Genomic DNA, 21,283 nt, shown 5'->3' with positions numbered 1-21,283 from the left:
AAATCCTTCCCCCTGTTAAAGTGCATCTCCCTAGAAGAGGGACAACGTGTCTTGCTATCACTGCATAGCGGAGTTTGAGGCAAACACGCAGGCGCGAGAAACCTAGCGTTTAAGGCACTGTGTACAAGATATTATTGGCCTACAATTGAAAAAGACGCGAAGCGTATCGCCAGCGCCTGCCTCAAGTGCCACCAGTTCGCCAACTCCCCTATTGCACCATCGGTACCGCTCTCAATCATCATCGCTCCCTGGGCATACTGCAAGTGGGGCGTGGACTTCATCGGCAAATTCCCCACAGCACCAGGGCAATTCAAATTCGCCATTGTTACTGTGGACTACAACACCAAGTGGGTCGAGGCCGAGGCTTTAGCCACGATCACAGTCGCCAAGGTCATCAACTTCATGTGGAAAAACATCTATTGCCTATTCAGAATCCCCGAAACCATCATCACCGATAATGGCGCCCAATTCGATAATGATACTCTCAGGGAATTTATGGGCCAGTATGGCAAGCAGATTCGATATGCCTCTCCAGCACACCCACAAACAAACGGCCAGGTCAAAACTGTCAATAAGATAAGCAAGCAGAACCTAAAGAAGAGGCTCGACAACGCCAAGGGCTTATGGGCTGAGAAGCTCCCAGAGGTACAATGGGCAATAAGAACAACCCCGACAGAGGCCAATGGCGAGTCACCTTTTTGCTTGTCATTCGGCACCGAGGCTGTCATCCCCGTCGAGCAGGAGGTATGTAGCGAGAGGATCGCATGTTTCGACCCACTCACCAACTCGGAAGGACTACACCTCGACTCTGACCTCTTAGAAGAGCGCCGCAAGCGGGCCCACCTCAGGAATATCAACATCAAGCAGCGTATCGCTCGCTACTATAATGCCAAAGTCCTGCCTCGCCTCCTCTCCGTCGGGGATTGGGTGATGAAGGAAACAATGCCAACCCCAACAGGACTCAAAGCCACCTGGGAGGGACAGTACGAAATCGTCGACGTCGTCGGACCCGCTACTCTACTTGAGGGGAACAGACGGTGTCACCCTCCCACATCCATGGAACGCCCAGCATCTCCGATATTACCCTAAGTAGCGAAAGGGTCCAAGGCTCGCCTCCGCCACACTGTCGCACCCCCCTCCCCATGCTTGTACGCTCCCATGCTAGCTCCTTTTACATTTTCTAATCAAATGTCTTTTGCAGCTACCTTTGCGCAGCATTACATGCTACACTATTACACATATCTTGAATGTTCTCATAACGAGCGCAACACTCCATCGCCATGCCCATTTAACGTGTCGATAGAACACTACCCCTTATCGCCCTCTGACCTATGATTGGTCACTCCCTTTTTCTTGTCATTATCGCCACAGGCCTTACGATGGCCACCATTACACACTACAGGAAAGGGCACGCTGTACAGCAAACCCAACTCATTGCCTGTCAACGAATGAATGAATGTTAACGCGATGTCGCTCACGGCCGGTCTCGCTGACACAGCAATACGCTGTCCCTCGAGGACCCTTGTTATACTGATGGCGATCCAACGAACGAATGAAAGAATGTTAATGCAATATCGCTCACGGCTGGTCTCGCTGACACACGCTGTCCCTCGTGAACCCTTGTGGTGCCAGTGGCGATCCAACGAATGTGAATAAATGAATGTTACGCGATATGCCAACGAATGAATGTGAATGTTATGCGATACGCCAATGAATGTGAATGTCACGTGATACGCTAACGAATGAATGTGAATGTTACGCGATACGCCAACAAATGAATGTGAATGTTACACGATACGCCAATGAATGTGAATGTTACTCGATACGCCAACGAATGTGAATAAATGAATGTTACGCGATACACCAACGAATGTGAATGAATGAATGTTAAGCGATACTCCAACGAACGCATGTATGAATATTAATGCAATGTCGCCCACGGTCGGTCTTGCGAACACAGCACAACACTGTCCCTCGCGAACCCTTGTGCTGCCAGTGGAGACCCAATGAATGAATGATTACGTGATACGCCAGTAAATGAGCTCACGACACGAGATACGCCGTCGAATGAATGAATGTCCAAGAGATATTGCCCACGGCCAGTCTCGCTGACACAGCAAAAATGTTGTCCCTCGCGAACCCCTGCGCTGCCAGTGGCGATCCAACGAACCCATGAATACATGTTACGCAATACCCCATCGAGTGAATGAATGTTACGCGATATGCCAAAGATTGAACGAATACTTAAACGAAACGCCTATGAATGAATGCACGAATGAACACCACGCGATACATAATGCAATGCTCAGAAAATACGACACGATAGCACAATGAAAAGTGATACATACTCCAAAAATATTTCATTGCAAGGCTCTGCGGCCAATAGCGATACATTAATTACTACTTCGCACAAGTACGATACATAATAACACAGTTACATGCTTCATACAAACGTGATAGACATGCCACTTCCCTCGCCTGTACTCCCGTGTCCGTTACAGGCTGGCTCCAATCAAGTCTGATCCTTTAGAATTTGAGGAGCTTCGGAAGAAGATTGCAGAGGATTGATAGGCTGGCCGGGCAACAGTGGGAAAGACTAGGGGCAGTACCGGTTCACCACTCTCCGCCGTATCACCACCCGATCTCCATCATTTTAGCCCGCCGCACCTCCAATAATCTTAGTCCTTGGGTTTCTCACTCGGACCGGTTTTCAGTTTCGCAGGGGCACAGATTGCATAATCCCCAAACATGTGCTGAAGCCTAATCCTTGTGAGATTAGGCTATAAAGCCCATAACCCAAAATGAGATTAAGCTATAAAGCCGAAAATTCTGCAAACACACACCGCCTAAAGAGAGGAAAAGATTTCAGAAGCAAAAGCACAAGGAGAAACAAAGAAAACGCCATCTTGAAAAATTATCACACCGTCTCCTCACCCCTGCCTATTTATAGGGGAACGTTGCCGCACCAAACGACCAATAGTCGCGTTGCCTTAATTACCTGCATTTATGACAAAGCAACCAACCGACAAAGCAATAAATATATACAATGCACGGGGGACTATCGCCCAACCATATCTTTTCCCCATAAATCTCACATGTCCCAATAATGAGCAGACATTCCAAAAGCCAGACCACTCGGTCAATTGTCTCAACAAATTTCAGAAATTTACAAGAAAGAAAAGCCTATCGCTACCACAAAACGACAATGTACAGAGATTACGTCTCGCCTTCAGCACTACGGGCTTGCTCTTCTACACGATCTAGCTCCCCAACATCCTAGCCTCGCACCTCCCCATCTTGACCACGGGCCCTCTACTCGCCAATCACATCCCCCACCTCGTGATCGCCAGCTTGGCCCGACGCATGCTCCGATACGGCCTGCTCCCGGATCACAACCCCCGGACCTCGACCACCACTCGCAGCACTGGCTTGCGATCTCACCGCCTTCTTAGCCTGCATATCTCGCACCATCTTCTCCTGATCAATCTAGCCAGCAGCGATACCATCTCAAATCGAATGCAAGGCCCCATCCGAGAAGGCTTTGTTCATCCGAGTTTATCCCGATGCTTCTCGGCGGCTTCGTTTAAGCGAATGCACTCTTCGGCAAAATTGCTTGATCGGACTTACTGCTTGGCTAATTCTTTCTTAAGCCGCTCCATTTCTACCTCCCTCTCGCCTGTTTCAAGCTCAACATCCCGCAAGCGATCCACCTCCCTCTGCAGATTCTCAACCTGCCCCTCCAAATCTGCCACGCGAGCTAGGTAGGGCGACAAACTCTACAGGGTAGCAGCACGGAGCTCCAACTCGGCATCGCGTTCCCTGACCTGCCTCTCCAAGTCTCGCGCACGCTCTTCAACCGCATCAACCCGGGCCCTAACTTGCTCCACCAACCTCATCCCATCCTCCGCCCGATGCAGCTTCCCAGTGAGTTCTAAGTTTGACTCCCTCAGCGAAGCAATGGCATGCTCGGCTTCTTGACGGCGAGCCTCCTCCACTGCGAGCACTCGCTCCAACTCCATTCTTCTCTCGATCCCCTTATCGATCGCTCGCCTCACATCCTCACGTTCCACCCGACCTTGGTCCACGGCTCTCTGCAGCTTACGGGCCCTCTCCCTCTCAATATCCAGTTCCCCCTGCAGCCGGGCTACCTCCCGATCAAAGTCGGCCACCAACTCTCCCGAGGCATGATAGTTCAGGTTCACCGCCTACATCACACACCATTGTCAACATATCTACATGAACACAATAAGGCACAAACAAACTCACAGCAATACGTACCCTCAGCAATACTTCCCGATACCCTAGGCGGGGGTCTTCAGCATTGACCCGACTACGATCGTGATGACAGTTCCGCAGGTCCGCAACCATATGAAGGATGGAGCTGTCGGTCACTCAAATCTCACCCACGGTAAGCATGAGACCCTCAGCAACCTCATCGTGCGAACCCCGCGAGCCCCACTCGTCGACCTCGAGCGCGATGCAGTCTCAGCCCGAGACCTCTTACTAACACGAGTGTCGATAGCAACACAAATTGGGGGACTCCCGAGATGAAGCTGCGAGGCTGTCCTTTTCCTCGACCCAACCCCATCCGTACGAGCACAGGTGCCCGACAGTCGGACTCCATTCCCCATGCCATCTTAAGCCCCCACCTCGGTACCCTGAACAACCCCAGCTTGACCCCCAGGTTGCATTTCAGAAACCTCGTCTACCAGACCTGTCTCGCCAACGGCCTGACTAGTCACCTCCGCCTCCCCACTGTCTACCGTGATGACTTCCCGCGAGACAGGACCCCCAATGTCATCACCAAAAACAGTTTCCAGCTACCCAAGAACTGCATCTTGCACCAGGCGAGCACGCGCACTGGTATCGCTCTAACGTCGCTCCACCTCCTCCAGCAGCTCCTCGACGGAGATCTCCACTTCCACCGTGGGCTCCAAAACTTTGGTCACAACCCCAAGACCCTCCCCTCCTACCGGGACTCTGGGGGACTGCCTCATCACTTCCCAAGTCTCAGGGGATTGGCTCTCACCGGGCAGCTTACCCACCTCACCAGCCCATGTGGGCGACTCTGGAGTGTCTCGGGTTGCCTCCCGAGCATCATGAACCTCCTGATCCTCCACACCACCTTCTTCCTCGACCTGCTGGTTGAGATACTCCAGCACCGCGTCAGGGAACCACAGATACATCTCATCGGGCAGCGACATACTTACCCGATGATCAGTCACACGTACAGTATTCGACAGGTCAACATCCACTCGCCTCGCCGTCTGCGATTCTCGCAACAACCCCAACAAAATGGTATCAGGGTCAACATCGGCATACTGGGCGTCACTTTTGCTGGGGGCCTTCTTCGACATCTCCGCTGCAAAATAAACACACAAGGTCAGCAGGGATACCATACAACACACAACATATCAAACAACAGAAAGCACCCCTCACCCGGAAACCTTCCCAACTCAAATCTCTCGTATATTGGAAGCCTACACAAGCGATAGAACCCCCTCTCCCCCTGGGGAAATGCACCCATCACCCTCACCAAACGCTTTCGCTCCAACGTGGTCAAATCCACCTCCTGCCTCACTACGATGCACAAAAATGCTATTAGTATACACCAAGGGCAAGACAACCCACCAAAAAAGGGGTAATTACGATACTCACAGATGGGCTGGAACCGGTTCGGAGCTCGGTGCACCATATCCGGATTCTGCCACAAGCCACCTACTAAGCACAACCTTCCCCGCCAGCGTGCATAAATGTTCGATGGCAAGTCCTCGATAACTGTGCGGCTGAGCTCCCTGAAATTCACACATCCACTATCACCGGCTTTGGTTGAGTACTGCATCTTGAACAGGGAGTTGAACTCGCCGATACTAGGACACTACAACTTGCTCAACTTCCACAGCAGCAATACTCCCATTATTTGCCTCAGCGTGTTGGGCGATAGCTGCCTACAGATATATTCAGGTAAGACAGCAGATATTGCAACTCCTCTGGTATCGGGAACATCAACCCACACCTGAGCTGATATTCATAAAAACACGCCCAACCCAGCTCGGGATGGCTAAACATCTCACCTTCTCTCAAGGGGCGCAATAAAATGTGGCCCTCATCTCGGCAATCTGCTCCTCCGTCATACTCGGACCAGGTTGATCAATCGGTGTATCGCCGAGGAACAACCATCGTACCCCAGTGGCGAGCGCGAAATCTCCAACACTTCAACTTCCTCTGCCTCGGACACATCCTCAAGCATAGGTTGCTCAACCCTACTCGGAACTCCGCGCGATGAACCCTCGCCGCCCCCTCGGGAACTCCCCGCGATACCCCCATGAGCCTAGTTAGTAAAAAACAGGACGCATATAATTCGGCAAAGAAACGTACGTGTATTATTCGGTTTACCTAGTCTAACGATACGGTCAAATATTCGGTAAAAAAACGCGATACGGCAAATTTATAAGTTTGAATTATACGTGTATAATTCGGCAAGTAGTAGAAAAAATGGATTCAAAAATACGGATATATAAAACACTATTTTTGTAAGAAAATAACTAATAATCTACTCTAAACTCTTGCTTTATTTTATATCATTTATGATAGAGATGTGATAAAACATGAAAAAAAGGATACGGCACCCAAGTAAAATATAATCAGGCGCTTGAATTACAATACGCTATATAGAAGTTTTTCTTTAATTATACACATACTAAAGTTTTATACTCGTTTTAATTAACTAGCGCTTTAATTTTTTTTTCAAATTCCAAGTATTTTTACTCCGTATAAAACGGATACGTGTATAAAACATGTTTTAAAAGGTCGAACTCAATAATACGCGAGAAAATCCGAGTCTACAATTTCAATACGCCGTACTAAAGTTTTTTTTTCAATTATACACGTATTGAAGTCTTATACGTGTTTAATACACGTATTAACTAACTAGGCCCACGAGGAGCCATACCGATACCTACTCGGGACGTACCTGTACCACCACTCTGGGCACCACCCGCGGCGCCCTCGCGAGGACCACCTCCACTACGACTGCGAGAGGCATCTTCTCCTCCAGCGCGAGAGGTCCTTTCCCCTCCGCGTAAGGAGCCTTCTCGCCTACAGCGATTACGATTCTCCCGCACCATACAGCAAGCAACGCAGATAGTCGCTCAGTCATTCCTATATCACCTTCCTCGATGCTCCCCCGCAAAATTTCAAATCTTCACAACTCACCTAGAGCAACAACAGCAAGCCCAACTCAACCCGACGTTCAAACCTCCCCCAAAAATCTCACCGGACCTAACCCAACACAAAGCCGGCCAATAACTCTCACTCTCGGAATACAACCCCTCACAAAACCCACGCACACCAATGCCCTCAGATAAACTCAGAAAGGTCAAGAGACGGCGTACCTGCTCACTCCTCCAAAAGGTACAGTGACAACGTCTCTCACAATACGACAATTTCAATCTCCTCACGACAAACTCCGAGCTCCAAACACACCAATGGCCTCAAAGTTCACCCAGTTCTTGTCTCAATCACCAACATGAACACAGAAACAGTAAACATCTCCATATCTCTCCTCTGTCCTTATATAAGGACCTTGAGATCACCGCGACCGTTGGAAGTGTAAGGACGATGGCCCCAGATCTCACCACGTGTCCGACATCCCTGAACGTTACAGAGGTCATGTGTTGTTGCCTTGGCTCCTCACCACTACGCCATATTACACGTTACAGACTCCAGTACACCGGTCTTCCCGCACACGAAAACAAATGGGATTGCCACACGTGTCGCGGGGGCATAACCTATGCGCCAAAGGAAGCACGCAACCCCACCGCCGATTCGCGATAACGACACAACATCGAAGCCTACACGACCTACTCACCCCAGCTAAGACTCCTCTTAGGTGGGGACTTGGGGGACTGGGGGTAAGGGTTGTACGGAAGCCACGTGGCATAAACTCGCCTTGAACTTCCGATACTTTTACCAATGACAAACTCCCCACCCAAGAGAACTCTTGACCGGGGACTTGGGGGACTTGTTGGTATACACATACCTCTCAGGCACAAGTATCAAAAGCACAAGGCTCGTATCGCCAATACACTAGCTAGATAAGCTCCCAGCTGGGGAGGTCCCGATACCCCATAGGGTGATATCGGGATCCTAGGCATCCCACATCGAAGGAAACAGGACCAAGCTCCCGTAAATCTGCTATATCAAGTTCATCTCCAATAACCTAAAGAGGTAAATATTTCTATCACTATCTATTATCACTATCTTATTTGATACTGACTTAGGCATCGGAGCGTTGAAGGCTGACACACCCGGTCTTCCCTTTGACCTCTATCTGTTTTACAGATAGGCGAAACTGATAGCGATAGTCTCAGGTCAACACATCCCGTGTTCAGTGGGACCTGACTACTCCCGAGACCACTGAAACACTTTCAATTAGAGCTATTGTCATGCCTTTACGTGCTTTCACTACTTCTAATCATGCCTATAATATATCACACTTGATATGCATTTACATGTCTCCACGATCCTTAGCATGTTTACAACAATGCAAAAAATATTATTAGCATCCACATTACAAGTACATGCTACACATGCCATGTTTCTATTTAATTACAATTTAATTAAATAAACATGTGACCATCAAACAAACTATGCCATATCTAGAAGCTTGTGACACCTATGACTTAATTAAACATGCTCGGATAAACGACTTGCTTGGGTTACGACTCACTTGGGTATCGAGCATGGCCACGACTTGCTTGGGCCACGCCCCGCATGCTCGCACAGCTCCTACCCGCTCAACTACACCCAACTTGCTCGAACACAACCTAACTCGCTTAAACACACCCAACATGCTTTAATTAACTTCCAAGTTCACAATGCTTCATACTATTCACCGGGAGCTGCTCCTAAAATTTTATATGGACACCCATTACACTTGTCACTATCTATTGTGCCTGTTACATGGCCATAAGATCCATATATTATTACTTGCTATACTTATTTGTCATTGTTCATACAATTACAAATTTTACATATACTTTATATGTAAGCATATGGTCTAGCCTCCAGTCACCTTACTTTGTCAAACTTTCCCCACGGGAAAGAGACTTAAACAGGTCTAGACTCCACGAGTCTAGGGTCTACTACCAACCGCCAAGCGGTAAGGCAACGCCTCATCATGTCGATGACCGCTACACGACATTGCAGTCAAGTTTTTCTCCTCCGGGAAAGAGTAAAGGGACCGGTTAACGCAGCCCACGGCAGCCATTGATCCGGCAGTTAACCCCGACGCTTGGGTATCAAAGATTAGGTTTGCTACCTAATGCCCACCGCCTCCACGGCACCTCCAAGCTTCCCGCTCACGAGATCTAACGCTCACGCCTCAGTGGCACCCCCGAGCTTCGCTCTCTTGCCTTCACGGCACCTCCGAGCTTCTCACTCATGAGCTCTAACACTCACGCCTCTGCGGCACCTCCCGAGCTTCGCGCTCTTGCCCCTGCGGCACCTCCGAGCTTCCTACTCACGAGCTCTAACGCTCACGCCTCTGCAGCACCCCCGAGCTTCCCGCTCACGAGCTCTAACGCTCACGCCTCTGCGGCACCCCTAAGCTTCGCGCTCTATCAGGTTGGATTGACCTGATATAGTTGTCACAGAAGTATGAGTAGGCAATAAGTTTTAAAAAAAAAACTTCTTATCTCGGAGTATGGTGTGCGTAGTAGCACTATCAGCCAGACAACAAACTTCCCCACAAGACATGCCTATTCATATATTTAATTCAATGGATCACATGTATGAAAATAAATAACTTTAGTGAATTAAACATCCAAGCATACCAAATTATGTAAAACTAATGTACATACCTCCAACAATATGGAGGATTTACTACATCACCAAGCATAAGTAACACCCTCCTTGGGAGGGCCCACAAGCCATGGTGGGGCCCAACCGAGACATGCATCCTGTAGCCTGATGTCCAAGCTACGCCACGGTAGTCGAAAGCGGCCAATACCTCGCCGGAAAGCCACCTTCTCGGCCTTGCCAACATGCCTCCACAATATGGCTTTCTAGACTAGAATAGTGGTTTCTTATCCCACATTGGAAAACATGTAAGGGAAGGAGCCTCCCTCCCCTATAAAAGGAGACTCTTTCCCACTTACTCACCATCCCATTACACACTTTGTAATCCTCTTGGGCCGGAAGGCCCAACACACATAGTTAAAGCTTTCAAGTGGACGTAGTCTCCCGCTAAGGCGGGAGACGAACCACTATACTTCTCGTGTCTCATTTACTCTCTATCTCTCTCTCTAAATGTTAATTAGACCCCCTCGGTCACTAACATTAACAACTAATATTCCAAAAATCACCAAAGATAATCTGCAAAATAGAAAGCATTATTCATAACAATAACATAGATATGGCACAAGTGCCTATTATGTCCATGTCCTTGAGTTTTCAATCCTCGATGTATCCATTGGCTGCTTGGAAATCAGTAATCTCCAAGGTGGTATCCATAGGGACTGACTCTTCCACAAGGTTGGCCTCTTGAGTTCCGCGTCTGGCGTGATACTCTCCTATCTCTTCATCTGTTGCACGACAAGTGCGAGACAAACGGTCAATGCCTCCACATCTATAACATAGATTATGCTGATTTTGAGGGCGACAGGTCAGGCCAGCGTTCTCTCTAATTTGAGCTTGTTGGACTTGGGCATTTCAGTTTCCACCACGTGGGTCTTGTTCACGTCCTCCTCGACCCCTGGGGCCATTGCCTAGGTGGTCACGGTCATATAGGCCATTTATGGGCCCATTTCTCCTTCCATGCCTCGGACGTTTAGACCTTCTTCCCCTTCCATTGCCCCGGTTCCTCCTTCCACGTTTATTTTCGTGATGGGCAATAGTATTTGCTTTAGGCAAAGGAACTGCTCTAGTGCCGGTGGGCCTTGCTTGATCATTCCTCAGAAGTAGGTTGTTGTTCTTTTCAGCGAGCAACAGGATGGTGACTAATTCTGAGAATCTAGCAAAGTTTCTCTCCATGTATTGTTGCTGCAGGACCATACAGGAAGGAGGGAAGGTGGAGAAAGTTTTCTCCAGTAGGTCAGCTTATGTGAGCTCTTCTCCACATAATTTTAGGAGTGACTGAATCCAGATTTTAGAGTTATACTCATTGATAGTCTTGAAATCCTGGAAACGTGTGTTCTGCCAATCGTGCCTTGTTTCCGGCAAGTAGATGGCCCTTTGATGGTTGAATCGCTCTTCTAGAGCGACCCAAAGAGATCGTGGGTCCTCTTCAGCTAAATATTTCACCTTGAGTGCTTCCTCCATATGTTTTCTGATGAAAATCATAGCCCTTACCTTCATGTCTTCAGGGGTGATGTTGTCAGCAATAATCGTTGATCTCATCTTATTTGCAGTTAGATGAAGCTTGACATCTTGGGTCCACTTGAGGTAGTTCCTTCCAGAAACTTCCAAAGCGACAAAGTCATGCTTGTTGAGATTTGACATTATCTACAAGGATTTAAAGGACAATAGTTAGTGCTATGGGTAATAACTTCCATAAGCAATCAATAAGAACTTCAGGTTCTATAACATGGTATAAAAAAATCGGATTAAACATGTAAAGTGAATTTGTGAAGAAACTTCAAGTTCCTTATATGGTATTATCGAAGCTACAGGTTCGATACACGTGAAATATTATTACTCAACCCTTTTGGTAACTCCAATTAAATACGACCAAGTAAGAAGAGATGAGGTTTAGGTGGAGCGAGGCTCGCTTAAGTACACAGCCTCATTGAATCTTACCTACACATGCATCGCATCTAACTGGATGAGCCTACTTGGAAAGATTCATAATCTTTCAGTGTTGTCGAAACTACAGGTTCGATACGTGTGAACTTCTGGTTTAATATTTATGTGTGAACTTCTGGTTCTTTAAGTACCTGCATTCCGCACATATATATCCTAACGCAAACAATTTAAGCGCAAACAATTTAAGCGGGTAAAATATTTAAATTTAATATGAGTAGGTAACACCACAAAATCACTATCATAATAAATCATGAAGGAAAGATGTATTATATATACTGACTACGAAGTCTAAACAAGTATATATAAATATTTGTCACAATATACATGAACTGAAGAAGTTGATAGCTAAATTAAAAGCTACTGATTTTCCTTTTTATCATTCAAATATGTCGATTGTAGTGTAAGAGAAATAAGTGTCTCTCATAGAGGATTAAGTGAAACTAAATGCTTCAACAAAAGTCATAAAACGTGACTGCAATTCCTACTGAACAACAGTCGAAAGACGAACAGAAACGCTAAGCAAAACTACCCAGAAAAATATAAAAATTTACAGAGATGCAGTAAACACACAAGGGCTCCAGCATGCAAAATTTGGTGAGTTTTGGAGTTGAATTACTATTTTAAATAAATACGGGAACACAGAGAACAGACGGTAAAATGAAACAGCAAAATCTGGTTTTTGCTTGGAAAAACCTACTTGGTTGTAGAGCTGGTAGATTGACGTTGATTGAATGATGAACCACCTCTTCTCTGCAACCCAAGAGTTATTCACCTCTTCTCTTGGCAATCTGCAATCCGAATCCTAGAGCTACTCGTGCTGATAACGTGTTGTAAAATGAAAGTGAAAGTGTTTCAGAAAATGGAGAGAGCTTTGATTCATATAGATGGGGTGTAGTATGTTGTGTATTTTCTTCTCCCAATAGAAGGGTTTATATAGGAGGACAAACTAGTGTGAAAGCCATAACAATAACTCTATTGTTATGGCTGCATTAATTACAAAGGATTATGTCAAGAATGTCAAGATCTTGCTGCAACTCTACATGGTTTCTGCTGCTCTACTTGCTGCTACTTCACATAGCTTCATGACACACAAGTCAACATATATTACCCTATACCTATTTACATGATATAGCCATAATAATTTACAACATGATGAATTATTTGCTAAAATCATCTTTTTGAACTTATGTTATGTCTTCCCTTTCCATATTTCTGAGGTTATGATGAAAAGAAGTTTTTCCATTTTCCTTTCCAATCAAAAACTTGCTTGCTTTGATAAAGATAATGTCTGTGAGAAGTTGGTAGTGTTTTACTCCAACCCTGAACTTCTGAAGGTTTGGAATCTCAAGTTTCGTACTTGCATGAAGGCCATAGGAAGGCACTTGACCTATGTATTGCAACGTACGGTTGCTCGAATAGTCGAATCCTATTTCACTTGGTATCACACTATCACTCCATCTATGATCTAATTCTTGAGGCCAATGCTCATATGGGTAGATTCAGGGTTAGGAGGATAGTTATCAGCCCCATTTTTACCCTCCAAAAGATAATAAAGTTATCGGCCCCATCTCCTTCCCTCTCTAGGAAGTTTAAGTGATTAGTGAAATTATATCTGGTGTGTTGTTTTGCTCTTTGTACTATTGGTCATTGTTTCCCTGAATTAATTGTTCATTTAGTAAAGAATGAAATTGCAATGTCCTTTCTCCTTTTTAAGCAAGATATAGTGGAGCTGCTGGAGCAGATATTCCAATTAAAAAAAATTCAACAGTAATTTAATTAGATAGCCTTATCACAGAAGGAAAAAAAAAATGAAGCCAATAGTTCTTGAAATTGTTATATTGTCATTGATCATTTATAAAACACTGAGCAAACAATCCTGAGTTAATAAACTTTGGCAGCATGCATAGCAAGCAAATTCTTCAAGGGAACATATTTCATATGTAGATAAGAATGCCTTTGAAGTGAAACCAGGACCAAATTTGCATTTCTTGAGCTCTGAAACTTCAATTCTATATCGTGTTGCTGTTTAATTTGCTGTGAGTAGAAGGCTCTTGCATGAACATCCAGCTTCTTAGCCGAGTGTTTTCTGTTTGAAGAAAAATCTTTAACCCAAATTTACACTGGAGAATATGTTCCCATTTAGAAGTTAAAAGTGCTTTTTTTGGCTCCTATCATCTTTCTTTCTGTGATTAGGCTCGAAATGAATTACTCCATCGGAGACTCTATCAGTCTGTTGCATGCTAGACCTTATTTAAGTGCCAGTCGAGATTATGCTAATCTTTGGTGGACTAATGTAGTTTCCTTAATGGTGTTGCAGGTAGAAAGAACTAAAATGAAGTTGGAATTGGAAGAAGGATAATGTGTGCATATGTTTTCTATCTGTTGCAAGAATTTTATGCTTGTTGCTCTCAAGTTCTCTCCACACAAGTGGCCTACAGAAGCAAATATATGTGTATATGATTATCTTGTTTTTTTTTTTTTGAAATAGAAGTTGATATCATTAGATCAACAACAAAAAGGCTGTAGTCTACCAAAACTTACATAAGAAATCCGGCAAGAAAATCCGGAGAACCTACCTAAGCTAAAGCACACTATTAAGGATCACTGGGACGCTCACATTTAAGCGAGCCTATACGAGAATGAAAAAACCTCGCCTCCTACGGAAAGAAATCATTCAACTAGCCCTCACTTGCCAATCACGCAATTGTGGTACAAGCAAAAAACTAGAAACGTCGTAGAAGACTCATAGAAGTTTATCCAACCTCACACAGGCTCAATACCCTAATACATTAGGGCCCAGCTTGCCTTGACCTGGGTCCAAGCCCGTAAGCCCCAGCCTAATCGAATCTTGTCCAACAAGAAGGTTTTCTTGCCCCATCAGCCTAAGCCCATAAAATTGAGCCCACAGATTTGAGCCCAACCACCCAACTACCCAAGCTTGACCCCAGGCCCAAGGGCCCAAGTCCAAACCCGAGCCAAGAGGGCAGAAACCCTAGGCCACTGCAGCAGTGCCGCCTCCGCTGCCGTAAGGCCCTCCGGTGGCCAGCCCATCCTCTGCTGCATCAGAACTTCGAGCAGAACCCCCGGTGGCCTTCCTCGCCTACCGGTGCAACCTAAAGCTAAAACCACCAGCCAAATCAAATCACTGCAGAGATCACAGATCCACACTCTGCAATCTGAGCACCTGCACAGTAGCCGGCGACTCGTTGATGCCTCCGGTGACACAACGATGTAGCTCTGCCAATTTCGAGCACCCGAAACAGCCGAAACCAGGGAGATCGAAGTCGTCCGCAAGCCACCTTCTCCACATCGACACCGTAGGACGCTCACGGGCTGGATCGAACCCAGAAAAAACAAGGTCAGAGAGGCCTCCAATTCAAAAACCTCTCGCCACAACCCACGATCGACGCTGAGGATCCGCTCCGCGCCGCCGCCTAACCACGCCGCTCCACGGACGCCGCCTTGCCTGAAGGAAGAACTTCGCCGCCAGTCGAAACCTAGGTTTCGAAACCAAAGTCGCTCCGAGAAGCTCGGAGACGCTTTCTTGAGAAGTTTTTATATGATTATCTTGTTAGGTGCCCAAAAAGAAATAATGTATTGTTATTTCCTCTGTTTGCCAACTACAGGCACTGATCTACACCATACGAAATATAAGTAACTATTATATGTGAAAATTTCATGCTTGTCAATGGAAATTCGTGGGAATGGTTTATTATGATTATTACAATAAGAGTAGTAGAGTACAGTGACTACTATCTAACTTCTAAACAAACCTTCTCTTCATGCTTGCCATACGCTTTGCTATCATCACATGGAACCTGTCTTGTACATTGTCTAGGAAATGGTAATATGCATACCTCCACTTCGTCATAAGCACTAAAGGACCACAGACTCCACAAAATCCTGTAATGAACCCAAGTGCCACAGAAACATAAAACCATGGAATTTGATGCTCCTTGGTGTCTACATCTTGGGTGCTCATATCAGGTGCATCAGCCCTCGTTGTTGTCCTACACTTATTCGGAAGTGGGGCACCACAAAGTTTCAGATTCCCCTCAAATGCTGAAGCATTGAAACTTTGGAGTTGAGTGCTTGATGGTATTGGTCCACCAAGATTATTGTAAGAGACATTCAAACTTGATAAGAAATTAAGACTTGTGAATGATGCCGGGATTTCTCCAGACAAATGGTTCATGGAGAGATCCAGTATCTCAATGTACTTCAGGTTAGATATTTGGTCTGGAATGTTGCCAGAGAAGTTGTTAGCACTAAGATCCAGCCATCGGAGAAGCTGCAATTGGCCAATCTCAATAGGTATATTCCCACTAAGGAAATTGTGACCTAGGTGTATAAATGGGTTAAAAAATAAATAATTGTACTGTTTTGTTACTGCATCAGCACTAGGTTGGTAGTAGATAGGCAGTTCAAGATAAAAACGACCTACTTGAGCTGCAGCTTGTCCAGATACTAACATAGGTAGTGTGCACAATTCCTTTGGAAATTCTCCAGAAAGTTGGTTGAATTCCATCAATAAAGCTTGCAGCCTTGGAAGAGTCCCCAGCCAACTTGGAATTGAGCCAGTGATTCTGTTGTTATTCAGATCCAAGACCAGTAACATTTTCAGCTTCGATAGCCATGAAGGAATTATACCACTGAGGTTACATGAATTCAAATTTAAAAGTAGAAGATTTTGAAATCCATTAAAATCCACCATTTCAACAATATTCGGCATTTCCTCACCTAAAAAACTGGATGCTAATGATAGGAATGCAAGGCGTTTGCAACCCATCAGTATCCTCATTGCCTCTTTGATATTTGTCAAACGTTTGTTCATACCAAGTGAGAGGAAGGACAGGGATTTCAATGAAAGAATTTCAGGCTCTATTTGAACCTCTAGATTATTGTTGGCCACTTGAATTGCTTTCAAGAACTTGCACGAGTAGAGGCTTCTCGGCAAGATACCAAAGAAGTTATTTTGTCGCAAGTCGAGTTTACTAAGTTGGCTAAGTTTGGAAAAATTGAGCATGGAGATATCACCTCCCAAGTTGTTGGCTCCCATACGTAGTTCAACAAGGTTTGTGCAATTCATCAAAGATAGGGGAATGAACCTTCCAGATGGTTGAAATCAAGGAGAATGTGTTTCAACTTGGAGAGCTTCCCAAGATGGGGAGGGAGCACACCACTCAATTGGTTATAGGAGAGGTCAAGGGTTGTAAGGTTGGTGAGGTTAGAAATTCTATCACTCACTGCTCCATACAATGAATTCCGAAGTAGTGAAATCTCTTCAAGTGTGGTAGAATTAAACATATCTTCTGGAAGCGATCCTGACAGGTAATTGTAACCAGCACGGAAGACCTGCAGTTTGGAACACTTCTCCAATCCAGAAGATATACTACCATTGAACTTATTGAAGGAAAAATCAAGGTGTCGTAACGAGGAAGAAGAAGGATGACAAATGGAGGATGGGATAGGACCGGAAAAGGTGTTGTTACTGACATTGAAACTAGTCAAATTCCAAGCTTGTTGGAAAAAAGAAGATGAAACTGCACCATGTAACCTATTGCTGGAAAGATCCACCATCCGAATATGACTGGATGGTAGAGAAGATGATAACACTCCAAAGAGAAGGTTATAGCTCAAATCTAGGATTTCGAGATCATTCATGGACAAGAAGAATTCAGTTTGATCTAGAGAACCATAAAGTGAATTGTGGGAGAGATTCAAGTGGGTGAGATGTGTGAGATTTCCGAGTGATGATGATAGAAAAGTACCTTCTTTGAGTTTAAGTCCTTTGGAAGGTAACTGCAAATGGGTGATCCAACCACCCTGATTACATGTGATGCCCTCCCAATTGCAACAATCAGCGGAAGTCCAATTCAACTGAGGAGAAGACAAAGTGAGAGCGAAGGACAGCAGAGAGCTGCGTTCGCTTTGGTTGCAAGCATGAATGTTTTCGAATGTGATATTGGAAGAGAATATCAAGAGCAAGAAGAAAAGGAATGCATTAGCCATTTGGTGATAAAGCTGCACTAGCAAGTCTGTTCGTTGTTTAGATCAGATTTCACTCATGTATTTATATTGAACTAAAATGAGGTCGATCAGCATTGCCACTTTAATTGATGACCACATGCATAGGTTCCCAGAATTCCGTCCATTACCCAGTCCGAACGGCTAAGAAAGATAGAGGCCGGCCATCATTTTCAGCTTGTCTTCCTTTGCTCATATAATTATCTACTGGTCACTGTTAACTTAGAGAGTACATAGCCTTAAAATTGAAAAAAAAGAGAGAAAAGAAATAGAAAATAAAGAAGAATTTTTTTTAAGAAAAAAACGAATTGTGCCTTGATCAGTTGAATTATGTTCACTTTGATCAGTTGGTGTACTACAACAAGTGAACAAGAACATTAAAGGAAAGCTGAGTTTCGACTCTGTTTCCAATGTGTCGGGGATTCAAGCCAAGAAGCTATTTCTTTGGGTTTCCGTGACTGGGATGCGTATGGAACAAGGGTCAGATTCATTGAGTTTTACGGGGGCTCTTTCCAAGAAATTGCCTGCTACTGTTGAGTCAATGTAAGGGAAGGATTGACAAAATAAGCGGACAGATGACTAGCTAATATCTTCCAAAAGAGTGAAAGATTCTCCAAGGCACTCTATGAATATGATTGATCATCTTAATTAGGAGTGAAAGATTCTCCAAGGCATTAATATGATTGATCATCTTAATTAGGAGTGAAAGATTCTCCAAGGCACTCTATGAATATGATGATTTGATATTTGGAGTTGACTTGCCCAGAGTAATCCGGTCTTCAATCTAACAGCCTCTGCTTGAAGGACTGGAGCAAAGCCAATAGGAATCGAACCTGAGCAAATGGCGGCAATTCCATTTTGATCTCTAATGACGAAGCTAGCGAAAGCTGTACCGCGTCACTTTTAACTAATCCATCAAAATTTAATTTGTAGTAATTGGGTAAAGGAGGTCACCATCCAATCATAGTTCTTCTCCTGAAAGCCCGTGGTGAGATTTTATTAGCTGCCCAAAAGTCAGTACGAAAAGTTTTAATACGAGTCATTGCATCATGAATTGTAGGAATTTTTTGTTGGAAAACAAGCTTATTTCGTTGATCCCATAGTTTCCAGCAAACAGTGATGACTTTTTCAATGAGTTAATGATGAGAAGAATTCCAGTTAGAAAGAAGCCAAGGAATGCATCTGAGATAGAAGGAATGTTAGGAATAAAACAGGATAATGATTTTCAAAGTTCAGACGAATAGGGACAATGGAGAAAAACATGATCAATGGATTCCGAATGTAGAGTACGAAATGGGCAAATATCTGGAATACTAGTGTAACATGCAAGTCGATTCGTAGTGGATACTGGATAGTTTGTCCTGAAGAAGAAGCCAAGCGAAAATTTTAATTTTGGGAGGCAATTTTAATCTTGGCACTTGACCTATGTCTTGCAACGGTTGCTCTAATCCTTTTTCTATGATCTAATTCTTCAGGTTAATGCTCGTATGTGTGGGTTCAAGTCAGTAGGAACGTTATCAGCTCCATTTCCAAAAGAGAAAAAAATGTTATCGGCCCATCTTCTGTTGACGAGTCTCTACGTTGACTCATGGTCAAGGCTGGCTGCTTATGGTGCTAGCAGAAAGGTGTTGATGTGGCATAGTTTGTTGAATGCCTAGCTGGATTTACAGGCTGTAATAAGTTTGTTAGAATGTTTGTTAGAGTATTCTAGTGGTAACTATAAATACTGTTGGCTTGTAATTTTGGGGTTTGCGGTTTGATTGTAAAAATAAACCTTCTGCTACTTTTCTGAAATTCTCTCTAGCTCTGCTTCTTCTTCTTCATTTATCTTTATCTTACACTGTGCTCAAGCATCTATGGCAGTCATGTTATCATCTTCTGCCGTCTATTGGAAGTTTAGATGAATAGTGAAATGACTAGACATGAAGCCCGCGTGATGCTGCGTGTTTATGTCTTTGTCCCTTAAATGTTATAAAAACCAATAAACATATATACTTTGGTCTCAATCTCCTCAGGTAAAGGATCTCATTCGTAACATGTGTGCATATGGTAAAAAACCCTAAGACGCCGCTCTTGATGTCCCAAACTCTAATATCAACTGCAACGGAAAAATGTCCATCAACAGCAGCGCGATGAGATCCATTGATGCAGTCACAACGTCCTTTGTAGCCTCTTTGGCCTTGGCCGGCAATGATGTCATTGACATCATCAAAATGGAGGGAGGTACGTAGCGGAGGGCGACACATTTGTATTTGCTTGCCAGACCTTTGGCACCAAAACTGGTGCTGAATGATCTCAGGCGACTATTTCGTCGAATATGGGTTTTGGAGGCGGGCTTCCAAATCCAACAACGAGCTGAGGATCGTTTTCTCATCTCTATTGATCTCCGACAAGACTACAACAAAGTACTGAGAGGTGGTCCATGACGATACAACAAGGCGCCGGTAATCCTGTAGATCTTTGATAGGGTGTCACCAATTCATCAGTTATCCATGACTGACCTCTTCTTCTGGGTGCTCATCACAAACGTACCACCAGACTTCGAAGAGCGCCATACGATCAGAAACATTGCATCTGTTGCTGGTAAATTTCTCGAACTTGATGACAAGTTGTTTAACACTACTGGAAGAATTAGGGTTCGGGTATCCCATGACATCTTGAAACTTTTTCACTTCAAAAAAACCCTAAAGTTGGACACAAATGTGATTGCTGAGATCTTGTTCTTCTTTGAGAATTTGGGAAGTAACTGTGATGTTTGTCATTTAATCTTCCATGAGAATGGAATCTGTCCACTAGCTGCTCAAGTGGTTCCTACACCACCGGTAGAGAAAACTCCAGATATAACATGCCCTCTGCTAGGCTTTGCAAATCAGATTGTTAATGGCACCTTCACTTTCCAGTGAGTGAAGACCCCTGTCCTCCCTCTTGTGAGTTGAATGCTATTTGGTCTGAAGGAACAGATATGAAAACCGATTATTATTTGAGAGCATGTGCTCCACTCCAAGGACATTGGGGAATGCAGCAACACAGAGCTAGCCCTTGTCCCTGTCAACACCAATGTCCCAAAACAGGGTCGTCCAACCTCTCCTTTCTCTTCACCAAAAAAGCTTAAGGGGATCTTGGAACTACTCGCCCTACCTGCATGCTCTGAAGCTCCTACTAAAAAGGTGAAGCACCTGGAGTTCACATCCAAGTTTACTAGCAAATCCCTATCCTTGGTGGATGCCAGGCTGTGTACTTGTCCCAAAGGAGGGGAATGGAACTAACACAAAGAAGAAGAAGCGGGGAAGGCCCCTAGGATCAAGGAACAAACAACCCTCTGGGAAGAGGATCGAGAAAGCACAGGAAGCCTGCTATGCTTTCCTTACTTAACCTCCAAGCCCTAGTGTAAAGGGCAAGGAGAAAAGTTAAGTTTTTATGTTTTAAACTTTGCCTATTTGCTTTGCTTTTC

General features: G+C 44.8%; 1 protein-coding gene across 1 annotated transcript; it reads right to left on the bottom strand.

Moving 5' to 3' along the window:
- Nucleotides 1-15,568: 15,568 nt before the first annotated feature.
- LOC112164421 (receptor-like protein 2) lies at nucleotides 15,569-16,864 on the bottom strand. Its single transcript, XM_024300614.1, has one exon. The coding sequence runs from the start codon at nucleotides 16,862-16,864 to the stop codon at nucleotides 15,569-15,571; it is 1,296 nt and encodes a 431-aa protein (XP_024156382.1).
- Between the last annotated feature and the right edge of the window lie 4,419 nt (nucleotides 16,865-21,283).

The sequence above is a fragment of the Rosa chinensis genome, chromosome 5 (assembly GCF_002994745.2).
Source record: "Rosa chinensis cultivar Old Blush chromosome 5, RchiOBHm-V2, whole genome shotgun sequence".
Classification (NCBI taxonomy): Eukaryota; Viridiplantae; Streptophyta; class Magnoliopsida; order Rosales; family Rosaceae; genus Rosa; species Rosa chinensis.
The sequence above is the reverse complement of the archived record's forward strand: the minus strand, read 5'-3'. Positions and strand labels throughout refer to the sequence as shown.